General features: G+C 44.9%; 2 protein-coding genes across 2 annotated transcripts; both read right to left on the reverse strand.

Moving 5' to 3' along the window:
- Positions 1 to 12,055: 12,055 nt before the first annotated feature.
- Positions 12,056 to 12,985, reverse strand: LOC142214586 (olfactory receptor-like protein OLF3). Its single transcript, XM_075283529.1, has one exon. It carries the CDS (start codon positions 12,983 to 12,985, stop codon positions 12,056 to 12,058), a length of 930 nt encoding a protein of 309 aa, XP_075139630.1.
- Positions 12,986 to 25,376: 12,391 nt separating this feature from the next.
- On the reverse strand, positions 25,377 to 26,348 carry LOC142214587 (olfactory receptor 5AR1-like). Its single transcript, XM_075283530.1, has one exon. The coding sequence runs from the start codon at positions 26,346 to 26,348 to the stop codon at positions 25,377 to 25,379; it is 972 nt and encodes a 323-aa protein (XP_075139631.1).
- Positions 26,349 to 27,384: the final 1,036 nt, after the last annotated feature.

Consider the following 27,384-nt stretch of genomic DNA (forward strand, 5'->3'; position numbering starts at 1 on the left):
CCTCCACCATGAATTTGCCCAAATTGGGCTGGTTAGAGGCTCCCTCCACCATGAATTGGTCCAAACTGGGGTGGTTAGAGGCTCCCTCCACCATTAATTGGTCCAAACTGGGCTGGTTAGAGGCTCCCTCCACCATTAATTGGTCCAAACTGGGCTGGTTAGAGGCTCCCTCCACCATTAATTGGTCCAAACTGGGCTGGTTAGAGGCTCCCTCCACCATGAATTGGTCCAAACTGGGGTTTTTAGAGGCTCCCTCCACCATGAATTGGTCCAAACTTGGCTGTTTAGAGGCTCCCCTCCACCATTAATTGGTCCAAACTGGGCTGGTTAGAGGCTCCCTCCACCATTAATTGGTCCAAACTGGGCTGGTTAGAGGCTCCCTCCACCATGAATTTGCCCAAACTGGGCTGTTTAGAGGCTCCCTCCACCATGAATTTGCCCAAACTGGGCTGGTTAGAGGCTCCCTCCACCATGAATTGGTCCAAACGGGTTTTTAGAGGCTCCCTTCACCATGAATTGGTCCAAACTTGGCTGTTTAGAGGCTCCCTCCACCATGAATTGGTCCAAACTGGGTTTTTTAGAGGCTCCCTCCACCATGAATTTGCCCAAACTGGGCTGTTTAGAGGCTCCCTCCACCATGAATTTGCCCAAACTGGGCTGGTTAGAGGCTCCCTCCACCATGAATTGGTCCAAACTTGGCTGTTTAGAGGCTCCCTCCACCATGAATTGGTCCAAACTGGGGTGGTTAGAGGCTCCCTCCACCATTAATTGGTCCAAACTGGGCTGGTTAGAGGCTCCCTCCACCATTAATTGGTCCAAACTGGGCTGGTTAGAGGCTCCCTCCACCATGAATTTGCCCAAACTGGGCTGTTTAGAGGCTCCCTCCACCATGAATTTGCCCAAACTGGGATGTTTAGAGGCTCCCTCCACCATGAATTGGTCCAAACTGGGTTTTTTAGAGGCTCCCTCCACCATGAATTGGTCCAAACTGGGCTGGTTAGAGGCTCCCTCCACCATGAATTGGTCCAAACTGGGGTGGTTAGAGGCTCCCTCCACCATTAATTGGTCCAAACTGGGCTGGTTAGAGGCTCCCTCCACCATTAATTGGTCCAAACTGGGCTGGTTAGAGGCTCCCTCCACCATGAATTTGCCCAAACTGGGCTGTTTAGAGGCTCCCTCCACCATGAATTTGCCCAAACTGGGCTGGTTAGAGGCTCCCTCCACCATGAATTGGTCCAAACTGGGGTTTTTAGAGGCTCCCTCCACCATGAATTGGTCCAAACTTGGCTGTTTAGAGGCTCCCTCCACCATGAATTGGTCCAAACTGGGGTGGTTAGAGGCTCCCTCCACCATTAATTGGTCCAAACTGGGCTGGTTAGAGGCTCCCTCCACCATTAATTGGTCCAAACTGGGCTGGTTAGAGGCTCCCTCCACCATGAATTTGCCCAAACTGGGCTGGTTAGAGGCTCCCTCCACCATGAATTGGTCCAAACTGGGGTGGTTAGAGGCTCCCTCCACCATTAATTGGTCCAAACTGGGCTGGTTAGAGGCTCCCTCCACCATTAATTGGTCCAAACTGGGCTGGTTAGAGGCTCCCTCCACCATTAATTGGTCCAGACTGGGCTGGTTAGAGGCTCCCTCCACCATGAATTTGCCCAAACTGGGCTGTTTAGAGGCTCCCTCCACCATGAATTTGCCCAAACTGGGCTGGTTAGAGGCTCCCTCCACCATGAATTTGCCCAAACTGGGCTGGTTAGAGGCTCCCTCCACCATGAATTGGTCCAAACTGGGGTTTTTAGAGGCTCCCTCCACCATGAATTGGTCCAAACTTGGCTGTTTAGAGGCTCCCTCCACCATGAATTGGTCCAAACTGGGGTGGTTAGAGGCTCCCTCCACCATTAATTGGTCCAAACTGGGCTGGTTAGAGGCTCCCTCCACCATTAATTGGTCCAAACTGGGCTGGTTAGAGGCTCCCTCCACCATGAATTTGCCCAAACTGGGCTGGTTAGAGGCTCCCTCCACCATTAATTGGTCCAAACTGGGCTGGTTAGAGGCTCCCTCCACCATGAATTTGCCCAAACTGGGCTGGTTAGAGGCTCCCTCCACCATTAATTGGTCCAAACTGGGCTGGTTAGAGGCTCCCTCCACCATAAATTTGCCCAAACTGGGCTGGTTAGAGGCTCCCTCCACCATGAATTGGTCCAAACTGGGGTTTTTAGAGGCTCCCTCCACCATGAATTGGTCCAAACTTGGCTGTTTAGAGGCTCCCTCCACCATGAATTGGTCCAAACTGGGCTGGTTAGAGGCTCCCTCCACCATGAATTTGCCCAAACTGGGCTGGTTAGAGGCTCCCTCCACCATGAATTTGCCCAAACTGGGCTGGTTAGAGGCTCCCTCCACCATGAATTTGCCCAAACTGGGCTGGTTAGAGGCTCCCTCCACCATGAATTGGTCCAAACTGGGGTGGTTAGAGGCTCCCTCCACCATTAATTGGTCCAAACTGGGCTGGTTAGAGGCTCCCTCCACCATTAATTGGTCCAAACTGGGCTGGTTAGAGGCTCCCTCCACCATTAATTGGTCCAAACTGGGCTGGTTAGAGGCTCCCTCCACCATGAATTGGTCCAAACTGGGGTTTTTAGAGGCTCCCTCCACCATGAATTGGTCCAAACTTGGCTGTTTAGAGGCTCCCTCCACCATTAATTGGTCCAAACTGGGCTGGTTAGAGGCTCCCTCCACCATTAATTGGTCCAAACTGGGCTGGTTAGAGGCTCCCTCCACCATGAATTGGTCCAAACTGGGCTGGTTAGAGGCTCCCTCCACCATGAATTTGCCCAAACTGGGCTGTTTAGAGGCTCCCTCCACCATGAATTTGCCCAAACTGGGCTGTTTAGAGGCTCCCTCCACCATGAATTAATCCAAACTGGGTTTTTTAGAGGCTCCCTCCACCATGAATTGGTCCAAACTGGGCTGGTTAGAGGCTCCCTCCACCATGAATTGGTCCAAACTGGGGTGGTTAGAGGCTCCCTCCACCATTAATTGGTCCAAACTGGGCTGGTTAGAGGCTCCCTCCACCATGAATTGGTCCAAACGGGTTTTTAGAGGCTCCCTTCACCATGAATTGGTCCAAACTTGGCTGTTTAGAGGCTCCCTCCACCATGAATTGGTCCAAACTGGGGTGGTTAGAGGCTCCCTCCACCATTAATTGGTCCAAACTGGGCTGGTTAGAGGCTCCCTCCACCATTAATTGGTCCAAATTGGGCTGGTTAGAGGCTCCCTCCACCATGAATTTGCCCAAACTGGGCTGGTTAGAGGCTCCCTCCACCATGAATTGGTCCAAACTGGGGTTTTTAGAGGCTCCCTCCACCATGAATTGGTCCAAACTTGGCTGTTTAGAGGCTCCCTCCACCATGAATTGGTCCAAACTGGGGTGGTTAGAGGCTCCCTCCACCATTAATTGGTCCAAACTGGGCTGGTTAGAGGCTCCCTCCACCATTAATTGGTCCAAACTGGGCTGGTTAGAGGCTCCCTCCACCATGAATTGGTCCAAACGGGTTTTTAGAGGCTCCCTTCACCATGAATTGGTCCAAACTTGGCTGTTTAGAGGCTCCCTCCACCATGAATTGGTCCAAACTGGGTTTTTTAGAGGCTCCCTCCACCATGAATTTGCCCAAACTGGGCTGTTTAGAGGCTCCCTCCACCATGAATTTGCCCAAACTGGGCTGGTTAGAGGCTCCCTCCACCATGAATTGGTCCAAACTGGGGTTTTTAGAGGCTCCCTCCACCATGAATTGGTCCAAACTTGGCTGTTTAGAGGCTCCCTCCACCATGAATTGGTCCAAACTGGGGTGGTTAGAGGCTCCCTCCACCATTAATTGGTCCAAACTGGGCTGGTTAGAGGCTCCCTCCACCATTAATTGGTCCAAACTGGGCTGGTTAGAGGCTCCCTCCACCATGAATTTGCCCAAACTGGGCTGTTTAGAGGCTCCCTCCACCATGAATTTGCCCAAACTGGGATGTTTAGAGGCTCCCTCCACCATGAATTGGTCCAAACTGGGTTTTTTAGAGGCTCCCTCCACCATGAATTGGTCCAAACTGGGCTGGTTAGAGGCTCCCTCCACCATGAATTGGTCCAAACTGGGGTGGTTAGAGGCTCCCTCCACCATTAATTGGTCCAAACTGGGCTGGTTAGAGGCTCCCTCCACCATTAATTGGTCCAAACTGGGCTGGTTAGAGGCTCCCTCCACCATGAATTTGCCCAAACTGGGCTGTTTAGAGGCTCCCTCCACCATGAATTTGCCCAAACTGGGCTGGTTAGAGGCTCCCTCCACCATGAATTGGTCCAAACTGGGGTTTTTTAGAGGCTCCCTCCACCATGAATTGGTCCAAACTTGGCTGTTTAGAGGCTCCCTCCACCATGAATTGGTCCAAACTGGGGTGGTTAGAGGCTCCCTCCACCATTAATTGGTCCAAACTGGGCTGGTTAGAGGCTCCCTCCACCATTAATTGGTCCAAACTGGGCTGGTTAGAGGCTCCCTCCACCATGAATTTGCCCAAACTGGGCTGGTTAGAGGCTCCCTCCACCATGAATTGGTCCAAACTGGGGTGGTTAGAGGCTCCCTCCACCATTAATTGGTCCAAACTGGGCTGGTTAGAGGCTCCCTCCACCATTAATTGGTCCAAACTGGGCTGGTTAGAGGCTCCCTCCACCATTAATTGGTCCAAACTGGGCTGGTTAGAGGCTCCCTCCACCATGAATTTGCCCAAACTGGGCTGTTTAGAGGCTCCCTCCACCATGAATTTGCCCAAATTGGGCTGGTTAGAGGCTCCCTCCACCATGAATTTGCCCAAACTGGGCTGGTTAGAGGCTCCCTCCACCATGAATTGGTCCAAACTGGGGTTTTTAGAGGCTCCCTCCACCATGAATTGGTCCAAACTTGGCTGTTTAGAGGCTCCCTCCACCATGAATTGGTCCAAACTGGGGTGGTTAGAGGCTCCCTCCACCATTAATTGGTCCAAACTGGGCTGGTTAGAGGCTCCCTCCACCATTAATTGGTCCAAACTGGGCTGGTTAGAGGCTCCCTCCACCATGAATTTGCCCAAACTGGGCTGGTTAGAGGCTCCCTCCACCATTAATTGGTCCAAACTGGGCTGGTTAGAGGCTCCCTCCACCATGAATTTGCCCAAACTGGGCTGGTTAGAGGCTCCCTCCACCATGAATTGGTCCAAACTGGGGTTTTTAGAGGCTCCCTCCACCATGAATTGGTCCAAACTTGGCTGTTTAGAGGCTCCCTCCACCATGAATTGGTCCAAACTGGGGTGGTTAGAGGCTCCCTCCACCATTAATTGGTCCAAACTGGGCTGGTTAGAGGCTCCCTCCACCATTAATTGGTCCAAACTGGGCTGGTTAGAGGCTCCCTCCACCATGAATTTGCCCAAACTGGGCTGGTTAGAGGCTCCCTCCACCATGAATTGGTCCAAACTGGGGTGGTTAGAGGCTCCCTCCACCATTAATTGGTCCAAACTGGGCTGGTTAGAGGCTCCCTCCACCATTAATTGGTCCAAACTGGGCTGGTTAGAGGCTCCCTCCACCATTAATTGGTCCAAACTGGGCTGGTTAGAGGCTCCCTCCACCATGAATTTGCCCAAACTGGGCTGTTTAGAGGCTCCCTCCACCATGAATTTGCCCAAACTGGGCTGGTTAGAGGCTCCCTCCACCATGAATTGGTCCAAACGGGTTTTTAGAGGCTCCCTTCACCATGAATTGGTCCAAACTTGGCTGTTTAGAGGCTCCCTCCACCATGAATTGGTCCAAACTTGGCTGTTTAGAGGCTCCCTCCACCATGAATTGGTCCAAACTGGGTTTTTTAGAGGCTCCCTCCACCATGAATTTGCCCAAACTGGGCTGTTTAGAGGCTCCCTCCACCATGAATTTGCCCAAACTGGGCTGGTTAGAGGCTCCCTCCACCATGAATTGGTCCAAACTGGGGTTTTTAGAGGCTCCCTCCACCATGAATTGGTCCAAACTTGGCTGTTTAGAGGCTCCCTCCACCATGAATTGGTCCAAACTGGGGTGGTTAGAGGCTCCCTCCACCATTAATTGGTCCAAACTGGGCTGGTTAGAGGCTCCCTCCACCATTAATTGGTCCAAACTGGGCTGGTTAGAGGCTCCCTCCACCATGAATTTGCCCAAACTGGGCTGTTTAGAGGCTCCCTCCACCATGAATTTGCCCAAACTGGGCTGTTTAGAGGCTCCCTCCACCATGAATTGGTCCAAACTGGGTTTTTTAGAGGCTCCCTCCACCATGAATTGGTCCAAACTGGGCTGGTTAGAGGCTCCCTCCACCATGAATTGGTCCAAACTGGGGTGGTTAGAGGCTCCCTCCACCATTAATTGGTCCAAACTGGGCTGGTTAGAGGCTCCCTCCACCATTAATTGGTCCAAACTGGGCTGGTTAGAGGCTCCCTCCACCATTAATTGGTCCAAACTGGGCTGGTTAGAGGCTCCCTCCACCATGAATTTGCCCAAACTGGGCTGTTTAGAGGCTCCCTCCACCATGAATTTGCCCAAACTGGGCTGGTTAGAGGCTCCCTCCACCATGAATTGGTCCAAACTGGGGTTTTTAGAGGCTCCCTCCACCATGAATTGGTCCAAACTTGGCTGTTTAGAGGCTCCCTCCACCATTAATTGGTCCAAACTGGGCTGGTTAGAGGCTCCCTCCACCATGAATTGGTCCAAACTGGGTTTTGTAGAGGCTCCCTCCACCATGAATTTGCCCAAACTGGGCTGTTTAGAGGCTCCCTCCACCATGAATTGGTCCAAACTGGGGTGGTTAGAGGCTCCCTCCACCATTAATTGGTCCAAACTGGGCTGGTTAGAGGCTCCCTCCACCATTAATTGGTCCAAACTGGGCTGGTTAGAGGCTCCCTCCACCATGAATTTGCCCAAACTGGGCTGGTTAGAGGCTCCCTCCACCATGAATTGGTCCAAACTGGGTTTTTTAGAGGCTCCCTCCACCATGAATTTGCCCAAACTGGGCTGGTTAGAGGCTCCCTCCACCATGAATTGGTCCAAACTGGGGTTTTTAGAGGCTCCCTCCACCATGAATTTGCCCAAACTCTGCTGGTTAGAGGCTCAATCCACCCTGATTTTCAAAACAAATGTTGGTGCCAACCTCAACTTACTACAAGGGCCAAATTCACTGCTGGTGACAAGCTCTCCTCACTGCAAGTGCCAAATACACATGTTTCAAGGTGTTTTCCTACTGTCAGAGAGGTGGTATTGAGTGTGTAAAGTGTGTAGTTGTTAGGCTGTGATGTTGGGGTAATAGAGGGTCTTTGGTGTGTTAGATGCCCCCAGACATGCTTCCCCTGCTGTCCCAGTGTCATTCCAGAGGTGTTGGCATCATTTCCTGGGGTGTCATAGTGGACTTGGTGACCCTCCAGACACGGATTTGGGTTTCCCCCTTAACGAGTATCTGTTCCCCATAGACTATAATGGGGTTCGAAACCCGTTCGAACACACGAACATTGAGCGGCTGTTCGAATCGAATTTCGAACCTCGAACATTTTAGTGTTCGCTCATCTCTAATTGTAACGTTTAATTTGAAGGGTTGAACAAAAATATCTGATAGAAAATGTAGGAATTGTACACATTTCTTTACAAACACTCCACATTTTAGGAGCTCAAAAGTAATTGGACAAATAAACATAACCCAAACAAAATATTTTTATTTTCAATATTTTGTTGCGAATCCTTTGGAGGCAATCACTGCCTTAAGTCTGGAACCCATGGACATCACCAAACGCTGGGTTTCCTCCTTCTTAATGCTTTGCCAGGCCTTTACAGCCGCAGCCTTCAGGTCTTTCTTGTTTGTGGGTCTTTCCGCCTTAAGTCTGGATTTGAGCAAGTGAAATGCATGCTCAATTGGGTTAAGATCTGGTGATTGACTTGGCCATTGCAGAATGTTCCACTTTTTTGCACTCATGAACTCCTGGGTAGCTTTGGCTGTATGCTTGGGGTCATTGTCCATCTGTACTATGAAGCGCCGTCCGATCAACTTGGCAGCATTTGGCTGAATCTGGGCTGAAAGTATATCCCGGTACACTTCAGAATTCATCCGGCTACTCTTGTCTGCTGTTATGTCATCAATAAACACAAGTGACCCAGTGCCACTGAAAGCCATGCATGTCCATGCCATCACGTTGCCTCCACCATGTTTTACAAAGGATGTGGTGTGCCTTGGATCATGTGCCGTTCCCTTTCTTCTCCAAACTTTTTTCTTCCCATCATTCTGGTACAGGTTGATCTTTGTCTCATCTGTCCATAGAATACTTTTCCAGAACTGAGCTGGCTTCTTGAGGTGTTTTTCAGCAAATTTAACTCTGGCCTGTCTATTTTTGGAATTGATGAATGGTTTGCATCTAGATGTGAACCCTTTGTATTTACTTTCATGGAGTCTTCTCTTTACTGTTGACTTAGAGACAGATACACCTACTTCACTGAGAGTGTTCTGGACTTCAGTTGATGTTGTGAACAGGTTCTTCTTGACCAAATAAAGTATGCGGCGATCATCCACCACTGTTGTCATCCGTGGACGCCCAGGCCTTTTTGAGTTCCCAAGCTCACCAGTCAATTCCTTTTTTCTTAGAATGTACCCGACTGTTGATTTTGCTACTCCAAGCATGTCTGCTATCTCTCTGATGGATTTTTTCTTTTTTTTTCAGCCTCAGGATGTTCTGCTTCACCTCAATTGAGAGTTCTTTGACCGCATGTTGTCTGGTCACAGCAACAGCTTCCAAATGCAAAACCACACACCTGGAATCAACCCCAGACCTTTTAACTACTTCATTGATTACAGGTTTATGAGGGAGATGCCTTCAGAGTTAATTGCAGCCCTTAGAGTCCATTGTCCAATTACTTTTGGTCCCTTGAAAAAGAGGAGGCTATGCATTACAGAGCTATGATTCCTAAACCCTTTCTCCGATTTGGATGTGGAAACTCTCATATTGCAGCTGGGAGTGTGCACTTTCAGCCCATATTGTATATATAATTGTATTTCTGAACATGTTTTAGTAAACAGCTAAAATAACAAAACTTGTGTCACTGTCCAAATATTTCTGGCCCTAACTGTAAGTGACTGTTCCTGATCCTTAAGGATTTCTGGGACTGTGGGGGCCCCCACACCTATGGCTTCTGCAGATCAGCTGTTTGTTGGCAATGATACTCCCTGATACTTTGGGTCCAGTTCCATTGTGCTGTGCAGTGCTTGACAATTACTGGCGGCAGAACTCAGCAAACCCTGAGGCCTCTTCTAACAGGTGATAGGCCAAGGGCGTACGTGTTTGACCCTCATCAATTTTTTTATTGATGACTAGGGTTGAGCCGATCTTGAGATTTCAGGATTGAATTTAGATTCCGATTTCCGGTCATTTTCCAGCCGATTACGATTGTGAAATTTGCTCGATCGCCGATCGGTATCCGAACTTTCCCGATTGCTCAACCCTAGTCAATGCTTCTCTATGGGAAAAGTCACTTTTAGGGTTGAGCCGATCATGAAATTTCAAAATCCAATTTCCAATCATTTTCCAGCTGATCGTGATCGTGAAATTTGCTTGATCACCGATCGGGTCCGATCTTTCCCGATCCCAATCGCTCAACCGTATTGATGACCTGTCCTAAGCTCTGATGCAGAGCTTGATAAAGTGCCAAACAGCACGAAACAGCTGTCGCTCTTCCTCATGTAGCATGCCTCCTCCCACCAATGTTTTTATCTGGATATCTACAATAAAAGTTGGACTTTTTAACGCAAATTTAAGGGTGAGTGCCGAGTTTTTCTACTTTTTTGATGTTACTTGGACTTTTTTCACTGAGCTCCACCCATATACTGCGTATTACATCGTCCCTACCTTTGGCTATTGCCTATTCAAGTAGTGCCACCTCATCCTATATATGCTATATCTCTATCTATTATATCACTTGTAAAACCAGTCACTAGTCTCACTGGTTTTGCTGCTGAGACTACTGGGTAAATAAAGATATCGTTGTGGCAATCACTTACAAGAAAGATTATGAGGAGTGATGGTTGAGAATATTAGTATATTAATATAATTGATAGTTGGCCAGATGTTTAAGGAATTTAGGAAACCTCTTTAAGGCTGAAGCCCCACATTGTGGAAACACAACTTTTTTTGTTTCAGATTTTGTTGCGGTTTTTTGAACCAAAGCCAGGAGTGGCTTGAGCAGAAGGGAGAAGTGTAAGAACTTCTATATATTTCCCAGTCATTTTGTAACCACTCCTAGTTTTGGCTCAAGAAAACGCAGCTAAATCTGCAACAAAAGAAGCTGCGTTTCCGCAACGTGGGGCCTTAGCCTAAGGCAGAGGCCCCACATTGTGAAAACACAGCTTTTTTTTGTTGTTGCAGATTTTTCTCTGATTTTTTGAGCCAAAGTCATGAGTGGATTGAGCAGAAGATAGAAATAGAAGACCATTATATATAGTTCCTATTCCTTTTGTAGCCATTCTTGGCTTTGGCTCAAAAAACACAAGAAAATCTGCAACAAAAAAGCTGTGTTTTTGCAACGTGGAGCCTTAGTCTAAATGAGAATTTCAAAAAAAGTTAGTTATTTGTAGTCTAGATATAAAATATTCATTATGTGAAACTAGAAAGTAGTTACATGGACAAATAGAACCTCAAAAATAACATTGCCACATACTAAAGGTTATTGGCATCCTAGGTATACTGGAGGTCTATTCTACTTGACTTGCCAAACTGAAGCAAAGCTGATTTTTTACTTACTTTCTTACATCTAAGGGTCCATGCACATGGAGCTTTATGGCGAGGGAAAAATCCTTTGCCAATTCCAAAATTTGCCAATTCCACGTAGATTTTCTGCCTCCCATTGACTGCGCAGGTTTTTGCAGATGGAATCCACCTGAAGGAAGCTTTTTTTTTTCCAAGCGGAAAAAAAGTTAGCGGAACCCATAGAAGTCTATGCGGAGGAGTTTTTTCCACGTGGATTCTGACATGGATTCAGCGCCGAAATCCACACCAAAAAACTCTGCATTCATGGATCCTCACAAGATAATTAATATGTTAGCCAAATAATTTTAAAGGCCTCATGCACATGGCAAAGGTTTGTTTATGAAGTCGGTATATGGGAACACTTAGGTTGAGTTCAGGCAGAGTTTTTTTGCCTGGAATTTGACGCGGAGGCTGCCTAAGATTCCAGACCAAAAAAAAACGGTAGCCCAAATGATTGTCTCTATACGGGAGGGAGTGTCTTCAGGCGGTACGTTCGCAGCTGAACTGGCCGCGGAATCTGCCTGAAGAAGGGGCATGTCGCTTCTTTTTCCGTGAGGGGTTTATTCCCAAAAATAAATGTTCCCAAAGAGAAATGACCGTCACCCATTGAATTAAATAGAAGATGTTTTTTTTGGTCAGGATTTTGACACGGATTCTGCATCAAAATCCTGACCAAAAAACCTTGTCTGAACTCAGCTTAAATGTAGTCATAGCACGTCTTTTGCCCTCTCTAAATAGTACGATGGGCCCAGGGGTAACTTATTACACAAATGGATAATAATTGGAAAATATTAAAAATTGGCAAAGCTTTTACTCTAGGGGCCTGTGCACATGATGTAACTTGGCATTGATTCTGACACGTACACTCGTGTCAGAATCAAGTGCTGCAAAACAGAATCCCATTGACTTCAATGGATTCCGTCTTACGCGCGTAACACATTGAAATCAATGGGTTAAAAAGCCTCCCATTGATTTCAATGTGTAGAGCGTAAGATGGAACCCATTGAACTCAATGGGATTCTGTTTTGCAGCGCTTGATTCTGACTCAGAATCAACACCGTGTTACATCGTGTGCACAGGCCCTAAGATGTCTAGCAGGCTTCTTGTTGTATTGTGTGTAATACTACAATGGTTGACCTTTGCCAAACAGTAAAGACTCACCATCAAAGACAATAACAAGTGTAATAAATAATTTTGTTCAACAAAAATAATTGTTACATTTTTAAGATGAGTTTTGGCACTCAGATAGAAATTAGGAATTGACCTTTGGTTTAAACAACTTCTTCAGACATCCTTTAACTTCCTTGTTTCTAATGCTGTAGATGATGGGGTTCACCATTGGCGTTACCACGGTATACAGGATGGACACTGCCCGGTCTTTCTCAGGTGAATAACTATTTCGAGGGCGCATATACATAAAAATAATGGCACCATAATAGAGGGAGACCACTGCAAGGTGGGAGCCACAAGTCGAAAAAGCCTTATGCCTCCCTTTGGTTGATCGGATCTTCAAGACGGTGGTGATGATTTGGACATAGGACAACAGTGTCAGTGCAAATGCCAGGAGAGCGACTAGTCCCCCGGAGACGTATACTGCTATTTCATTCATTAAAGTGTCTTTACAAGACAGTCGGAAAAGAGGCGGCATCTCACAGAAATAATGGTCAACATGTTTGGACCTACAGAATGGCAAATGGAAAGTGAAGAAGGCGTGAGAAGACGAATTTAGAAAAATGGCACACCAAGTTCCAACAGCCAACTGAATACAGATCTGTGTGCTCATAATAGAGTTATAGCGTAAAGGGTTACAAATGGCCACATATCTATCATAGGCCATGATCGACAAAATAACACATTCTGTTCCACCCAAAGATAGGTGAAAATACATTTGAGTTGCACATCCCAAGAAGGAGATACTCTTGTCTTCAGACAACGTGTTTATTAGAAGTTTAGGCACAATGGTGGATGAGAAACAGAGATCGATGAAGGACAGGTTACTCAGGAAAAAGTACATAGGGGTGTGAAGCTTTGCGTCTATCCTCACCACCACAATGATGAGCATATTCCCTATTACAGTGATTAGGTACATTATCAAGAAGAGTATAAAGTAAAAGATCTGCAGATAAGGGTTGGTGGAAAGTCCGATGAGAATAAATCTAGTAGCGGTTGTCTTGTTCTCCATAATACTTATCACCACCGAGCTGTCGGAAAAAATGAAACAAAAGCAAGACCATGAAGACAAATATCCAAAACTGTTATGTCAAAATGGACTGTGATCAATAAAATTTTGGTAAAATTTCCATCTTACAATGGTTGAGTGATTACTGTTCTACTTGTAGAGCCCATCAATCAGATATGTCATAGACTTAAGACAGATGGGAATATAATCATGGGGCACCAGATCCCCCTACTTGTACTTTCCATCGCCACAGAGAATAATAAGTCATAAAACAGCGTAATGAGTATTCCTACCAGTTTTGGGCACCTCGTTTTAACTCTATGAAGGGAGACAGCCAACGTGTATGATGCTTTTTGGCCAAGAATAGAGATTTCTCATAAAATATAGTATAAGTAAAACAGATTGTGCCATATTCCACATACAGATGCTGTGTTGAAGATACATTCCACGATGCAAGCATTGCTTCTAGAGAACAACGCATATAATACTTTGGCACCGTCATTTGTTAAATTGATTCACCAATTCTAACTCTGGCACAGTTGGAATTTTTTCTCTAACCAATGTTAGAGAACCATTGTTCCCAATCAGTGCAGATAATTAAAGCCTCCAATATGCTACTTGGGCTCTATACTATCAAGTGGTTGGTTCTGGGCTGGAGCATATTGTCTGAGACTGGCCATATGTTAATGGGGAGTCTAATGAAAAATTTTGAATACTGAAAACAACAACACTAGAGATGAGCGAACAGTAAAATGTTCGAGATTCGATATTTGTTTCGAGTAGCCCCTCAATATTCGACTACTCGAATCGAATATCGAACCCCATTATAGTCTATGGGGGAAAATGCTCGTTTCAGGGGTAGGCAACGTTTGATCAAATTATACTTACCAAGTCAACGAGTGAGGGTCGGGCTGGATCCACCGAGAAGTCTTCTCTGTGCAGTGTCCCCGCGGCGTCTTCTGGCTCTGAATTCACTCTGCCAGGCATCGAGCCTGGGCAGAGCCGACTGCGCATGTCCGCACTACAAGTGGGCATGCGCAGTTGGCTCTGCCCAGGCCCGATGCCTGGCAGAGTGAATTCAGAGCCGGAAGATGCCCCGGGGAAGCTGCACGGAGAAGACTTCTAAAGGTAGGAGAAGAACCAGCATTGATTGGCCGACTGTATAGCATTCGGCCAATCAATGCTGGTTCTGCATCAAACTTTTCCATTTGAATAGCGAGTGGTACTTGATCGAGTACGAGTATTTCAAATATCGTAGTATTCGATCGAATACCTACTCGATCGAGTACTACTCGCTCATCTCTAAACAACACTGATTGCTCAGGAATGGTAGGGCTAGAGAAAAAAAAATCCCAACTGTAATGAAATCAGTGAGGTGGTGCCTATTGAAGGGTGTAAAGAGTTGCTGGAGGTGGTGAATGGTCCTCTGTAATTTATATACCTTATGGCTCTATAGAACTTTACTTAATCTATGCGCCATCATGCATGGGGGCCATAGAGTCAATAAGAAAGAAACAACCACAGATCTTGATATTTATTCCATTATGTGAAATCTAATGGCTGCAGCATTATACCGTAGTAATGTAGTTTGAAAAATCAGATATCAGATTATCGAAGTATTATTCCTGAGCATTGCAACTAGAGGAGAATGATATAGCCCATAGATTCCTAATACAAAACTGTAGGGCCTCACTGCACACAGTCCTCCATAGCTATCGATCTCTATTCTTAGCAATATCTCTATTCTCTGTAATATAAAATTATGTTTTCTGCATAGTTCTATTAAATTCAACCTTAGCTCACACAATACATGTAACGTGTGATCATATTGGCTATGTATAGGAGTGGAATCTATTGGCCATCTCTCGGAAATTCCATCAATGTTGCCAATGTTGTATTCATGTGTTGTAAATGTATTATCTTGTGTTACTTGTTTTACCGTACTATAGAATGAGATGATGCTATACAAGCCATAAAATAATGAAAAAATAGTGATAACATAATAAATGCTATTGCCCAAATTTTTTTTTCTGATCATGGATGTTCAGCCTTTGCTACAGGAAAAAATAGAGCAGATTTCAATTCTGATAAACCTATAATCTTTCAGTTAATCACCCAGACAAACATAGAGCAGATTATTATTTTTTATATTTTGTAAATTGTATTTAATCATTTTATTAATATTTGAAATATTTTTTTAGTTTGTTAATTTACTGTTCTATTTTATTACTATTACTATTACTTAATTTATTTATTAATTATTATTATTATTATTATTATTATTATTATTATTATTATTATTATTATTTTTGTTTGATTTTTCTTTTTTTTTTTTTTAAATCATGAAACAGATTTTACCAGAGCCAGAGTTAAATTTGAAAATTGTTATACAATTCTAAATAAAATTTTACACCAATTTCAACCAATGGATGTCATAAAGCTGAGCTGTACAACTTACTGTGCTCTCTATATTTCTATTTGTCAAATATCAAGGTTTTGTTGTCTTCCTTCGGATTGTGTAGGTTGTCGATGATTTTCAGTTGTATGGTGAACTACATGATGGAAGCTCGGCTTCAGTGGGCCTAACCGGTGCCCCGTTGAGTTGAGATATCTGTCGATGACTGTAAAGTAATAGGATGCTCGAAGCTCTCGTAGATTGGAGCAAACGTGATATCGGCAGTATTCAGTCTTAAATACTATCATAGCCGTGTCCTGATTGATCCCATAAGGTTTCAGAAATGGTCCCTACACAATTATGAGGTTCTAGACAATAAGATCCCTGAGCTGCTTATTATTCACTATTTTTGTATTCTTATAAAAAACAATATTTCATGTATATTTGTTGCATAGAAATATAAAAAGACTGAATGAAAATGTTTTACTGTACAGAATGTCCCTTAAAAAAAAAAAGTTTCCTCTTGTTGATCCAGAAAAAGCCGGACACAAGGGTCAAGTAGTTATGAAAAAAAATAAATAATAATAATTAGAGATGAGCGAACAGTAAAATATTCGATATTAGTTTTGAATAGCCCCTCAATATTCGACTATTCAAACGAATATCGAACCCCATTATAGTCTATGGTGAAAAATGCTTTGTTTCAGGGGATCCCACCATTCGACTCAGGAGAGTCACCAAGTCCACTATGACACCCCAGGAAATGATGCCAACACCTCTGCAATGCAACTGGGACAGCAGGGGAAGCATGTCTGGGGGCATCTAACAAGCCCAAGTCACTGTATTACGTCGGGATCCCTGTCAGCTTGCGATATGCACGAGCTGAGTTTTTCCCATAGGAATGCATTGACCAGCATTGATTGGCCAGTGTACAGCATTCGGCCAATCAATGCTGGTTCTGCCGGAGGAGGCGGAGTCTAAGATCCGCCCAAAGCAGTTTCCAATGTGGTCCGATCTCAGATGTAATAGTGCTGATGATTTTTTTTTTTTTAATTTTAAGTAGCATAAAACCATACAGTGCATACAGGCTGTTTGATACCACTGGCTACCATCCATTCACCCATAGTCTTATGTATGTTATCGATTTAACAGCCCTCAGAGTATTAGACACGACTATTCCCAAAATGAACCTCAGGCGTTTCACTTATTTCTGGTACCATACTGTACCCCTCACTTTTGATAAAATAGCTTTTAAATAACAAGAGGCCCATAGACCGTTTTTGCACAGCCCCCTACTGTGTATGTCTGAACTGGGCCTTATACTATGATTTGCCACAATGGACTGTGAGACTCAGAGGTAGCTTATGAAAGTATCCAACAACTTCTGCCTCCACTCTTGACTATACGTATCCAGCTACTGAATCTTAGCATCTCTGTTGTCTCAGACTTTCTAACCGATGGGGGTGTCAGGCATCAGACCCTCACTTACATGATTTTGATGAACTATGGATAGGTCATTAATAGCTTTAGCCTGTTAATAATCCATTTAGGCTTCTTGAGGACCTAAGGCCCCATTCACACGGGGAGCGAATGGGCGGATTTTGACTCTGAGAGTAACGCGTCACTCTCGGGCCAAAATGTGCTTGCCACGACTATCGTGGCTTCCGACAGTTGCGGTTTCCCACTCAAATGAATGGGCCTACTCCGGAGGGTGCTGCCGCGAGGCGGACAACGGGGCTGAATCAGCCGTGGAGTCCACCTCAAGAAAGGACAGCTTGTTTCTTTTTTCCATGAGCGGCAAAGAACCACACACAGAAAAAAGTAGCCTGGTGGTCTTCATAGACCTCTATTGTGAGGGGGCAGATTGTGATGTGGATTCAGCGCCATAATCCGCCCCATCATGCCCCATGTGAACTAGCCCTAAATGGCTAATTAGTCATTGTGGTTTGCCCCCTTATTAAGGAGACATAATGTATACTGTATAACAATCTGTGTTTTTCTAATATCTGACGGTCTGTATTACTATCTAACCTACCACACAAAATGTATGCAGTTTCTTTTATCAGTGAGCCTCATCATGGTGATGATAAAAGCTGGATATATTTTCTGAAAGGCTTTGGATAGACTTGTGTTTGAATATGGACATTGGACCACTTGACCTGTGATGCTACCTGGTAAATCCACAGTTTCCTATAAGTTTGAAGGAGCATGGCAAACCCTACTAGCTCCAACAGTCCGACCTCATCACTACTGAGACACCTCCAGTTGGAAAGATGGACATCTTTAATGAGGGTCTCTGCACAGGGATGGGAATTTCACACGTAGTTACCTGCCAGTTGACTTTTGAGTGTGGTATCACAGTTCAGTTGTGTCTTGGTTTAGGCTAAGGCCTCATGTAAGGTCCCGTTGTGGGAAAAAACCATGGCGGCAACGCATCACAGATTTTCCTGTAGTGCTTTTCACAGAAACTCTACCAAGGTTTCCTCTGCTTCAATCATACCTACAAGGAAACCACCAGCATTTCTATAGGTATAGTTGATATGATGCAACTTACAAAACTGCAACGGGGATGGGATTTGCTAGAATCCCTTCCACTATACAGTGACTGTAAAATGCTGTGTTTTTTCCTACGGCGTTTCCGCCATATGGTGCCCCGACCTTAATGTGTTTAAGTAAGAGGCTATATGAAGCTGTAGCACAGTGTTAGGATTGGGTCTCGCAGGTTGCTATCATAGCGCACAGCGCCACCTGCGGGTCAGTCTAACCATCCAGCATTCACCTTACTGAGCATGCTCAGACCTATTGGAGCCGCTCACAAGCTAATTGCCATTTATCCCCTATTGAGCATGAGCGGTGAGGTCATCACCACTGCCCTATTGGGCGGGGACTTACCTTTAAATAGTGTGAGCCGACGCCCACCAGGTGCTCGCACTTTGACTAAAATTTCCTCAAAGTCCACGGAGTGAATGACAGTAGTCAGGGATAGGCTCCAGTATTCAGGCAGGTTGTCAGACTAGGCGTCTGTGTGGGGTTTCTCTGCTTCTCCTGGGTGCTGTTAGGTAGGACCTGTAAGCCCTGAACTGTTAGATCTACACCAGGGCTAGGAGCGGTAGACGCCGTTCCAACTTGTGGAGCTGCAGCAGGCTTGGTCTCTGAGATAGCCTGTGTGCGCTGTCTGACTTCATGTATGGCTCCTAGCTGTGTGCGGGAGCATGGGTGTTTGATGGCTCCAAGCTGTGTGCAGGACCATGCAAACTCCCCTGGTAACTCCAAGCTGTGTGCAGGAGAATGTTCAAAACTTCCATGGTGGCCCCTAGCTGTCGCAGGGGTAAGTGTGTGTGTGTTTGCTGGCCTGGGGTGAGTGTTAACCCTTGGCAGCCGTTTGTGTTTCACTTGTACTGGTGCACCTGGCCAGTAAGCTAAACTGGCAGGGTTTTAGTTGCACCTTGTTCACATGTAGTGTTGCACAGTACACACTGTTCACATTTAGCTCAGGCTGCAGTGTCTTGCAGTAGTTCACATTGAGTCCACGCTGCAGTGTCTTTGCAGTAATTCACATTGATTTTCACGCTGCAGTGTCTTTTCAGTAGTTCAAATTGAGTTCAGACATACAGCCGCCCACCATTGGGCCTGTGGACCTCGCTGCAGTGTCTAGCAGCTAAGAGGATCTGTAGTTTAAAAATATGTGTGTGTATATATATATATATATATATATATACACACACATGTAAGGGGCTTATGGAATAACTGTGTCATTTGTCTGATCTTCTGCTGCCATCTACTGCTGAAAGACTAAATTGCAGGGCAAATCTATTCACAAAAGAACCCCCCCCCCCCCCTACAGCTCAGAGAAAGATGGTATGTTCCAGAGAGGAAAAGTGTGTGAATACAGGAAGCTGCAGGCAGAAGGGGGACACATGTCGTGCTAAGAGGACATGCTGCAGGTTGCTTTGCCCATTAAGGACTTTAATTTGCTGAACAAGGACCCTGAGAGACTTCACTATTCCTGCCTTGTGTCAGCTTGTAAACAGAGGTATGTTGGAGTGTGAATAGAGTGAGGGGCCATACAGCTCGGTCAAGCATTAAAGCAGCTTTGTGTGCTGGAAGACAAAGCAGGCCCTGCCTGGAAGATTAATAAGGTGCACCTTGTTACTGACTTACTTTAAGAGAGGCCTCTCCTAGCCAATGCATGCAGTTTCTAACTAAGGACATTAGAGGGGTAACTACCACAATCTTTTGTGTGCACTGTCATATTGAAGTTATACATTTTGCGTAGCTACGGTATACTTATTTCTTACCTTCTCTCCTGCTCTCATCCCCCTCCCCTCTTTTCTTTATTAAACTGTTATATATTGTTATTCCGTGGCTCCGTGCAGTTACTGCGTATATCATCACCTGCTCCCCATTACACACACACACAGAATCGTAGCACACAGTAGGTATTGAAGAGTGAGGTGGTGGATATATTTGGATTGTCTTGCTTGCTTTTGTCAGGTTGCCAACGTTCTACCACCAACCCGAGGCCTCCTCTTTGGAAATAACCCTGTAACAATCTGTGGTAAAGGTGACACTTTATACTCATGAAAATTATACCAATTCAACAGAGAATTCTCCTCACTGATGGCGACCAACTATTCTGTCTGGTCCAAAAAAAAACAAAAAAAAACTTGGGTTAAATATTATGGAATAGGGATTCCAAATGTTGTCATTCATTATATATAGTATAGTATAGGTGTATAAGAAAAAGTTTATCTTTGTACCATATTAGCCAGTGGATATGAAATGTAAAGACTGGGAGTCCTCAGTAGTTGATACCTTTTTTTAATAGCTAACAGAAAATGATGACATATTGTGAGCTTTCGGGACTGCTCGGGTCCCTTCATCAGGCTGGTATAATACAATATCTGAAGGCAAGCACATTTATACAGGAATACAGTGTTTGATGCACCATTGACGGAAGGAGTACAAGCAAATAAACACATAAGTCCAAAAATATGTCAGTTCACAGGACTGCTCTCTGAGTTTTACAATTCATTTATCAGTGACCTGGTGTCTAGTTGTCGTAATACCATGTGACAGAATTAAACCCCCCCTTGGAGTGTGCCAAAGGTCGTCATTAGTTTATATTCACACACACACACGTCTAATTTGAAATTTCTTCTTAAAACCAGGATCTTTCCATTTAATGAAGCTGCCGTAACACACTGAATTTCATAATGGCGGGACTATTAAAGGATTATCTTTTGTTATGCATAATGAAGGTTACGGTAACAACCGAAACGTTACGATTTATATGGATTGCATAATACAATAAACCTAAACCTATTTGCTACTCAATCTTCTTTGAGAGCCAAGGTTTTGTTATGATTAATATGCAAATAGTTTAGTAGAAAGTAATCTCTGTATGTTAGGGAATAGCCAGATGATAATTCCCCAGAAGCTGCTGGTGAACCCTGGAGGGAGGGGCACAAGGGACAGTGAGCCCTAAACTGAAGCCCCCCGCTTTCCCTTCCTATTGCCAGGCCCTATCCTAGGTAATAGGCGACAACCACGAGGACAATCCCTCCCTGAATACGTGAAACACAAAACGCAGACAAGACGTACAACAACAAAGGGAGGTCAGGTAGCCAAGGTTCGGTAACAAAAGAGCGATGCAGTGCCAAATCGGAGTCAAGAGAATAGTCAGTAGGAAAGCCAGAGGTCAAGGATAAGCATACAAGTAAATAACAGCAAGCGATACCAGAAAGCAAGAGCAATAACCGGCACCAGCGTGACTGTGAGCCAAGACTAAATAGGGGAGGAAGAACCCGCCCAGAACCTGACAGGAAGAAAGGCTGTCAATCACAGGCAAGACAGATTAACCACTTAATGAACAGAGGCAACCTTGGCAGAAGACGGGTGTGGTGCAAATCCAATTAAGGACTAGAGCCGTGTTCACACAGTGCAACTAAAAACCTTAAGCAGATTGTCAAACTGCACACGCCTCCGGCGCCGCAGCATGCAAGCAGAGGGTGGCGCAGAGGCCCGAACAGGCAGAGATGTTACAGTACCCCCCCTTTTATGAGGGGCCACCGGACCCTCACCAGACAAACCAGTTCTAGAGGGATTCTGAGTTTTCCCTGCCTTGTATTTTGGTTCTGCTTGAACCACAGATGCTTGAGAACCAGGCAAACATTTTTTATTCACATGGCGCTTCTGATACCACCAGGTTTTAATACCAGAGGAGCGTTCCCAACTTTTAGTAGCTGAGACCTTCTCCTCACTGACACAATCAACAGAATGTAAAGCAATACAGTGGGATGAGCACTGATCTCCCCACTTTACCAACTCCTTTTTACCCCAATCCAAAATAGGGTTATGGAGCTTCAGCCAGGGGAACCCCAAAATAACATCAGCAGAGAGATTCTCCATAACAAAAAGGCTTATGACCTCTGAATGTGAAGAACCCACTTGCAAAGAGATCAAGGGGGTCTTAAAACTGACTTTACCCCTGGCCAGTGGAGTAGAATCCGCTCCAGCAACAGACATAGGTGTGTCAAGTGGCAAAAGCTCAATGCCCAAAGATTCAACAACTGAATATTTAATAAAATTTGCTGCAGACCCAGAGTCAACTAGGGCCTTGCCAGAAACAGATCTGTCCCCAGAGGACAAAGACACAGATAACAACATCTTATTCCCACCAAATACCTGGTTGCCTGAGTGGTTCTTCCGATTACCACTCAGGCACTGAAGTCTTTGCGCAGGTGACCATGGTCTGATAGTGCAGTCTCGGATGACATGACCAGAGGAACCACAGTACAGGCACAGGTTATTCCTGAGACGATGTTCTCGTCGTGTTCTGGCGTCCACAGCTCCCAGTTGCATGGGTTCCTCACCAGAAGTGACAGGAGGAAAGGTAGGTTTATCAGAGGAGAGAGAGGAAGAGACAGAAAATTTGGAGGCAACAGGCCCTACTCTCTCTTTTAAATTTTCTCGGATCTTGCGGTCAATACGGACCGCCAAAGTCATGGCCTTCTCAAGAGTCGGGGGATCTGGGTGACCAACCCAGAGCTCCTTAACACGATCACATAGCCCTTGTTTAAAGTGAGCCTTTAGCGCGGACTCACACCAACCTGCCATTACACTGTACTTACGGAACTCAGAGCAATACTCCTCTGCAGAGCGTTTTCCCTGCCGCATGGTGAGGAGTTGCGATTCCGCAAGCGCAATGTGGTCTGGCTCAGCATAGATAGAGCCCAGGGACTTAAAAATTTTTTCCAGATCAACCCACTCCTCAGCCTCAGCAGGGAGTTTAAGGGCCCAAGCTTGTGGGTCTCCCTGTAAAATAGATATAACCACTCCCACCATTTGGGCCTGAGTAGCATGTGGATTAACACGGAAGTACAGGCGACAAGACTCCCTGAAAGTTTCAAATTTTGCACGGTCCCCTGAAAAACGGTCCGGGAGTAGCATCTTGACCTTATAAGGTGCCAAAACAGCTGGGGATGGTGCAGCCTCAGTTAGGGTCTGAACCTGTTTAGCTAGCTCAGCTACCAGGCCTGTCAATCCCTCCAACTTTGCTGCAAGGCACTGGATAGGATCCATGCTTATCTGTAGGGAAGCAATGGATGTAGGTTTTGGGCCGGTTATTCTGTTAGGGAATAGCCAGATGATAATTCCCCAGAAGCTGCTGGTGAACCCTGGAGGGAGGGGCACAAGGGACAGTGAGCCCTAAACTGAAGCCCCCCGCTTTCCCTTCCTATTGCCAGACCCTATCCTAGGTGACAACCACGAGGACAATCCCTCCCTGAATACGTGAAACACAAAACGCAGACAAGACGTACAACAACAAAGGGAGGTCAGGTAGCCAGGGTTCGGTAACAAGAGAGCGATGCAGTGCCAAATCGGAGTCAAGAGAATAGTCAGTAGGAAAGCCAGAGGTCAAAGATTAGCATACAAGTAAATAACAGCAAGAGATACCAGAAAGCAAGAGCAATAACCGGCACCAGTGTGACTGTGAGCCAAGACTAAATAGGGAAGGAAGAACCCGCCCAGAACCTGACAGGAAGAAAAGCTGTCAATCACAGGCAAGACAGATTAACCACTTAATGAACAGAGGCAACCTTGGCAGAAGACGGGTGTGGTGCAAATCCAGTTAAGGACTAGAGCCGTGTTCACACAGTGCAACTAAAAACCTTAAGCAGATTGTCAAGCTGCACATGCCTCCGGCGCTGCAGCATGCGAGCAGAGGGTGGCGCAGAGGCCCGAACAGGCAGAGATGTTACACTGTAATTCATTTTCTCTATATACGTTTCAAACCACCCTCAAGCCTTTATCAACTGCACATACATGGTAACATTAAATATACACAATGTGTATATACATACTAGTCGCTATCCATAGACAGATCTTTATTTACTATAGTTACCAGGGTAAGAACATCTGACATCACTTGTAAGAGGCAGGATTATGTATGGTTTATGTTATTTAATGTGGGGGTTTTAATGTTACCATGTACATACTGTGTGCAGCTCTGTAGAAGCAGTGGTGTGGACCAACCAGTCATACACAGGGACTCAAAATATGCAGGGAACCTGTTTATTTAGAAAAAAAACAGGAAAACAAATACATTTTGACTTCAGGCACATGATCAATATAAAATACAGTCTTATCTTCAGACAAAACAATAAGAAGCAAAATCCTGCTCGTCTGAGCAACTAACTAACTAGTAGCAATAAACTAACTATATTTGTGACCAGTGGTGTAACTAGGAATGGCGGGGCCCCGTGGCAAACTTTTGAAATTGTCCCCCCCCCCCCGACCGACACCGAAGACCTTGACCGACTCCCTCCTACGCATTCCTGTGCGCTCTATTATGTCCCATAGTGGCCCCTTCACACAGTATTATGTCCCCATAGTGGCCCCTGCACACAGTATTATACCCCATAGTAGCCCCTGCACACAGTATTATCCCCCATAGTGGCCCTGCACACAGTATTATCCCCCACAATGACCCCTTCACACAGTATTATCCCCCATACTGGCCCCTGCACACAGTATTATGTCCCACAGTGACCCCTTCACACAGTATTATCCCCCATAGTGGCCCTGCACACAGTATCATGTCCCACAGTGACCCCTTCATACAGTATTATCCCCCATAGTGGCCCCTGCACACAGTATTATCCCCCATAGTGGCCCCTGCACACAGTATTATCCCCCATAGTGACCCCTTCACACAGTATTATCCCCCATAGTGGCCCTTGCACACAGTATTATACCTCATAGTGGCCCCTACACACAGTATTATGTCCCACTGTGAACACCCATAAACAATTATTATACTTCTTTTCAGACCCCAGAGTATAATAATCGAAGACCTGGGGGAATAAAAACATAAAAAACTACTGTTTCTTACCTGTTCCCCGGGTCCTACGCTGTCGGCCTCCGCTGCCGTCCTTCTTCAATGACGTCGGACGTCACATGACCCGGGACGCAGGCCAGGTTCATGTAATGTCAGAGACGTCAGGCAACTAGGAAGGAGGTCTGGCCAGGATCGTGGAGAGGTGAGTAACAGTGTTTTTTATGTTTCTTACCTCTCCCGGTCCACCACTCATTATATTCAGGGGTCTGAAAAGACCCCCCGAGTATAATGATAGCAGTGGTAACGGCTGTCACCGGGCCCCTAATGTCTCGGGCCCTGTGGCAACTGCCTCTGCTGCTATGGCGGTAGTTACGCCACTGTTTGTGACTTACTAACAGCCACTCAAACAAAACAATAAGCATGAAACAGTCTCACCAGACTCAGAGCAACAGGACAGACCCAGACGCTTCCTCTCACTCCTTGGATCTGCACTGAAATGAAGGTTCTCCAGGCTTTTACCCTAGTAGCAAACCTTAAAGAAAAAAGTAAAACATGTCCGTTTACCAAAAGTCACCGGTGCTTGAGTTGGGTGACAGTATTAGCAGGCTTGTGCAAGTTTATGGCAGAGAAAAGAAAGGACCACTGTTTTTCCAACTCTATCTGCCATCTTTATAATATTTTTCTAAAAATAATTTTGGCTTAATAACTTTTAGTAGGTTCCTTCTTATGGTGCCCTTGACATCTTTATTTCTCACACTGTAGATGATGGGGTTAAGCATGGGCGTCACAGCTGAGTATAGAAGAGAGATAGATTTGTCTATGTCCAAAGAGGAATGGGACTTTGGACGTAAGTAGAGAATCATGATGGTCCCGTAGTAGATAGTCACTACAGTGATGTGGGAGCCGCATGTGGAGAGAGCTCTATACCTTCCTTCAGCAGAACTGATCTTGAAGATGGTGGACAGAATATGAATATAGGAAATAAGGGTCAAGAAAAAAGATAAACTAACTGCGATCCCCGCCAAAATATACATTGATACTTCATGGAGCCAAGTATCACTGCAGGATATTTTTAAAAAGGGAGGTACCTCACAAAAGAAGTGGTTGACTTGGTGTGAACGGCAGAAGGACATTTGGAAGGTGTAGATCACACGTATAATAGAGTTGATGAAGCTCAAGGTCCACGATGTAGCGGCCATACCCATACACATCGTCCTGCTCATGATGGTGTTGTAGTGTAGCGGTCTACAGATGGCAGCAAATCTATCGTAGGCCATAATGGCAAGTATGAAACACTCTGTAGACCCAAAAGCCAAATGAAAGCACATCTGGACGGCACATTCTAGTAGTGAGATGCTTGAGTCCTCGGTTAATGTGTTTGTCAGTATCTTAGGGACCACAGTGGTAGAGAAGCAAATGTCAATGAAGGAGAGATTGGTAAGAAAAAAGTACATGGGGGTCTGGAGTTTTGGATTAATTCTCACCACAATGATCAATAGAAGGTTTGCTAAACATGTTATCAAATACATCACCAAGAAGCCAAGGAAGCCAATGACCTCCAAGTACGGAATGGAGGACAAGCCAAGGAGAATAAATCTACTGGAAGATGAATCATTCAACAGTTCCATGACCTAGGAAGGAAAACGTGAAATCTTCAGACCTTTTCTTTATGACGGGGGCCTGCACTCTGAAGACAGATGGTCAAAGTAAAGAAATTTGCGAATCCAAGGTAGATAATAAAGTGAAGATGATGTAAACTCTGTAGAAAAGTCACTTAACAGTAATGGTGGTGGTGAATGAAATAATGTTCATATAGTAAAATATAGGACCAATAAATTTGGTGATGTAAGAACAAAGAGTAGAAACAATACTGTAATAGGGAATACAGGGTGAAGATAACCTCTATAATGTGTAGTAAAATATCCCATAATTCTCTTGAATGTTTGTCTTTGCCATATGGATTATGGCTGTTGAAAATTACTATTGAGATTTTTCTGCCACTGGGATTATCCTTTTATTTTGAAAGTTTCTTCTTTTCTCAGTTTTATAACTTTGTAAAGTTTCTAAACTCTTTAAAGTTTCTTAAAACAGTCAAGAAAAGTTGAAAGATAAATGGATGTGCCTTAAGGACCAGGCCTCGTTTTTCAAAACTGATACGTCACTTTATATGACAATAACTTTGTGATGCTATAACTTACACAAGTGATTTTGAGATTGTTTTTTCATGACACATTGTACTTCATGTTAAGAGGTAAACAATAATCAATATTTTTGTATTTATTTATAAAATAAATAGGAAATTGAATTAAAAAAGCCACAATTTTCAAAACGTGAAATGCTCTGCTTTTCAAGCATAGTCATATCACAAATACATTAATATTATCTACCACATCTCTGCTTTATATTGCATCAACTAATAATTGTAATTTAATACATTTTAAATTTAATTAAATTTAATAATTTAATTTATTTTGGATGTTAGAAGGCTTACATGTAACAATTTGGGAAATTTTCTTGTAAATCTGGAATATCGCTAAGTTTTTTAGGGACCGCTTCAGTTCTGAAGGAGATTATAAAGGCCTATATGTTAGAAACCCCCATGAATCACCCCGTTTTCCAAACTTCACCCCTCAAATATTGCAAAACAGCATTTGGGAAGTTTGT

The sequence above is a fragment of the Leptodactylus fuscus genome, chromosome 7, assembly GCF_031893055.1.
Source record: "Leptodactylus fuscus isolate aLepFus1 chromosome 7, aLepFus1.hap2, whole genome shotgun sequence".
NCBI lineage: Eukaryota > Metazoa > Chordata > Amphibia > Anura > Leptodactylidae > Leptodactylus > Leptodactylus fuscus.

What these genes read in the sequence shown, in the direction of transcription:
- LOC142214586 (XM_075283529.1), bottom strand. Translation starts at nt 12,985, where the DNA reads ATGGAGAACAAGACAACCGCTACTAGATTTATTCTCATCGGACTTTCC.
- LOC142214587 (XM_075283530.1), bottom strand. Translation starts at nt 26,348, where the DNA reads ATGGAACTGTTGAATGATTCATCTTCCAGTAGATTTATTCTCCTTGGC.